At 66.4% G+C, this 2,627-nt stretch overlaps 1 protein-coding gene across 1 annotated transcript in view; it reads left to right on the plus strand.

Annotated features, from left to right (window-relative positions):
* Positions 1-2,627, plus strand: part of FBN3 (fibrillin 3) — a 72,682-nt gene that overhangs the window by 58,141 nt on the left and 11,914 nt on the right. The window contains exons 38-45 of the mRNA XM_019009100.2: positions 2-127; positions 396-521; positions 872-997; positions 1,118-1,234; positions 1,424-1,552; positions 1,920-2,039; positions 2,262-2,387; positions 2,470-2,622. Coding sequence (XP_018864645.1) covers positions 2-127; positions 396-521; positions 872-997; positions 1,118-1,234; positions 1,424-1,552; positions 1,920-2,039; positions 2,262-2,387; positions 2,470-2,622 — 1,023 coding nt within the window. The remainder of the gene's footprint in view (position 1; positions 128-395; positions 522-871; positions 998-1,117; positions 1,235-1,423; positions 1,553-1,919; positions 2,040-2,261; positions 2,388-2,469; positions 2,623-2,627) is intronic.

A 2,627-nucleotide genomic window follows, 5' to 3' on the forward strand; every position in this document is an offset into this window, starting at 1 on the left:
GATATCGATGAATGCAGCGAGATCCCGGCCATCTGCACCAACGGCGTCTGCATCAACCAGATCGGGAGCTTCCGCTGCGAGTGCCCCATCGGCTTCAGCTACAACAACATCCTGCTCATCTGCGAAGGTAGCGCATCCCAGCGGGAATTCCGGCTCCTCCCGCGCCGGGACACTGCCCCGGGGCTGCCAGCAGCTCCACGGGGCGATTTTTGGGATGTCCTGCACGGCACCGGGGGTTGGGCTCCCCGATCCCGCGGTCCTTCCCAAGCCGGGCTGTTCCTGTTGGGTGCAGCGATCCCAGCGCTGCCTCAGAGCCCCCGCTGGGTTTATCCTGCTGGATTTATCCCGGCGTTCCCGGTGCCATCCCGGCGTCCCTGTGCCCTCTGTCCCCGCAGACATCGACGAGTGCAGCAGCGGGGAGACGCTGTGCCAGCGGCACGCCGAGTGTGTCAACATCCCGGGCAGCTTCCGCTGCGAGTGCGCCACCGGGTACCGCCTGTCCCCGGGGGGGGCCTGCGTGGGTAAGGGAACAGCTGGGGAACAGCTGGGGAACAGCTGGACACACCTGGGGACACCTGGGGAACAGCTGGGGACACCTGGGGAACAGCTGGGGACACCTGGGGAACACCTGGACACACCTGGGGACACCTGGGGAACAGCTGGGGACACCTGGGGAACACCTGGGGAACACCTGAGATACACCTGGACACACCTGAGCACACACCTGCTCACACCCCCCCATTTTTTCCGGGATGACAGCACACAAATCTCATCGTCTGTGAAGTCACCTCTCCAAACTGTGCGTGGGGCTCTGCTCTCCCCACCTGTCCCCTCCCTGCCCCTCACCTGGACCCCCTGGGCTCCGTTTCAGGTCGCAACGAGTGCCAGGAGATCCCCAACGTGTGCAGCCACGGCGACTGCGTGGACACCGAGGGCAGCTACGTCTGCATCTGCCACAACGGCTTCAAGGCCACCGGGGAGCAGACCATGTGCATGGGTCAGTGCCACCCCAGGGGACACAGATCCCTGACACTGCAGGGTGCTGCCAGGGACAGCGGTGTCCCCCCAGGCTGTCCCTGTGCCCTGCAGCCTCTCAGGTGTCCCCTCGTCCCCGCAGACATCGACGAGTGTGACCGGCAGCCCTGCGGCAACGGCACCTGCAAGAACACCGTGGGCTCCTACAACTGCCTGTGCTTCCCGGGCTTCGAGCTCACACACAACAACGACTGCATGGGTGAGTGTCCCGAGCCCTGGGGACACTGCCACCAGCCCCGGGGACACTGCCACCAGTCCTGGGGACACTGCCACCAGCCCCGGGGACACTGCCACCAGCCCCGGGGACACTGCCACCAGCCCTGGTGGCCCGGAGTGTGCCACGGCTGACTGTGACACTCTCGCTCTGCCTCTGCTCTGGGCGCCGCAGACGTGGACGAGTGCTCGTCCCTGGTGGGGCAGGTGTGCAGGAACGGGCAGTGCATCAACAGCGTGGGCTCCTTCCAGTGCCTGTGCCAGGAGGGGTACGACCGCACCCCCGACGGCAAGAACTGTGTGGGTGAGTGTCCACTCCAGTGTCCACTCCAGTGTCCAGTGCCCACTCCAGTGTCCGGGGTCCTCTGGCCTGGCTGGTGCTGTCCATGTGGTCCCCACGCTGGTCCCAGCAGTGGGATTCTCCAGAAGCAGCCCCAAGGAAGCGAATCCTGGTGACTGAAATGCCCCTGGATGGCCGGACTGGCCCCTCCAGGCCTGTCCTGTCTGTGCTGGGACCCGCAGGAGGCGGGAGAAATGTCCTGCCCACGCCCTAAAGTCGTACCAGGGATGCCCTGGGAAGCAGCCTGGAAACGTGTCCCCTGTTCCCTGTCACCTGTGGGGCGAGGCAGGGCCCAGCCAGACCCCAGCCCCGGCTGTTTTCCCCTCTGCAGACATCAATGAGTGTGTGAGCCTGCCCGGGACCTGCTCCCCTGGCACCTGCCAGAACCTGGAGGGCTCCTTCCGCTGCATCTGCCCCCCTGGCTACGAGGTGCAGAACGACAACTGCATCGGTAAGGTCGGCTCCGTGCCCAGGGGACACCGCAGCCTGTCCTTCCCGAGGGGCCCGGGGCACCCGGATCGCTGCTGGGAGCCCCGGGGCACGGGAGGCTCGGGGCGCTGCCGTGCCCGTTCTCCCCGGGAGGGCTGAGAGGAGGGGCAGGGGCGGTGTCCAGCCCCCCAAACACCCCCTGAGCTGTTCTAATGAGCCCTGGCTGTGTCCCTGCTGCTCCCAGACATCAACGAGTGCGAGGAGGAGCCCAACATCTGCCTGTTCGGGACGTGCACCAACACCCCCGGCAGCTTCCAGTGCGTGTGTCCGCCGGGCTTCGTGCTGTCCGACAACGGGCGCCGCTGCTTCGGTCAGTGCGGCCGCTCCCGGGCGGGAGGGAGAGCGATTCCCGGGATCCCCCCTGACCTTGGCACGTCCCCATCCTCCCCCAGACACCCGCCAGAGCTTCTGCTTCACTCGCTTCGACAACGGGAAGTGCTCCGTGCCCAAGGCCTTCAACACCACCAAGGCTCGGTGCTGCTGCAGCAAAATGCCGGGGGAGGGCTGGGGAGACCCCTGCGAGCTGTGCCCGCAGGAGGGGAACGGTAGG

This window comes from Parus major, chromosome 28 (genome assembly GCF_001522545.3).
Source record: "Parus major isolate Abel chromosome 28, Parus_major1.1, whole genome shotgun sequence".
Taxonomy (NCBI): domain Eukaryota; kingdom Metazoa; phylum Chordata; class Aves; order Passeriformes; family Paridae; genus Parus; species Parus major.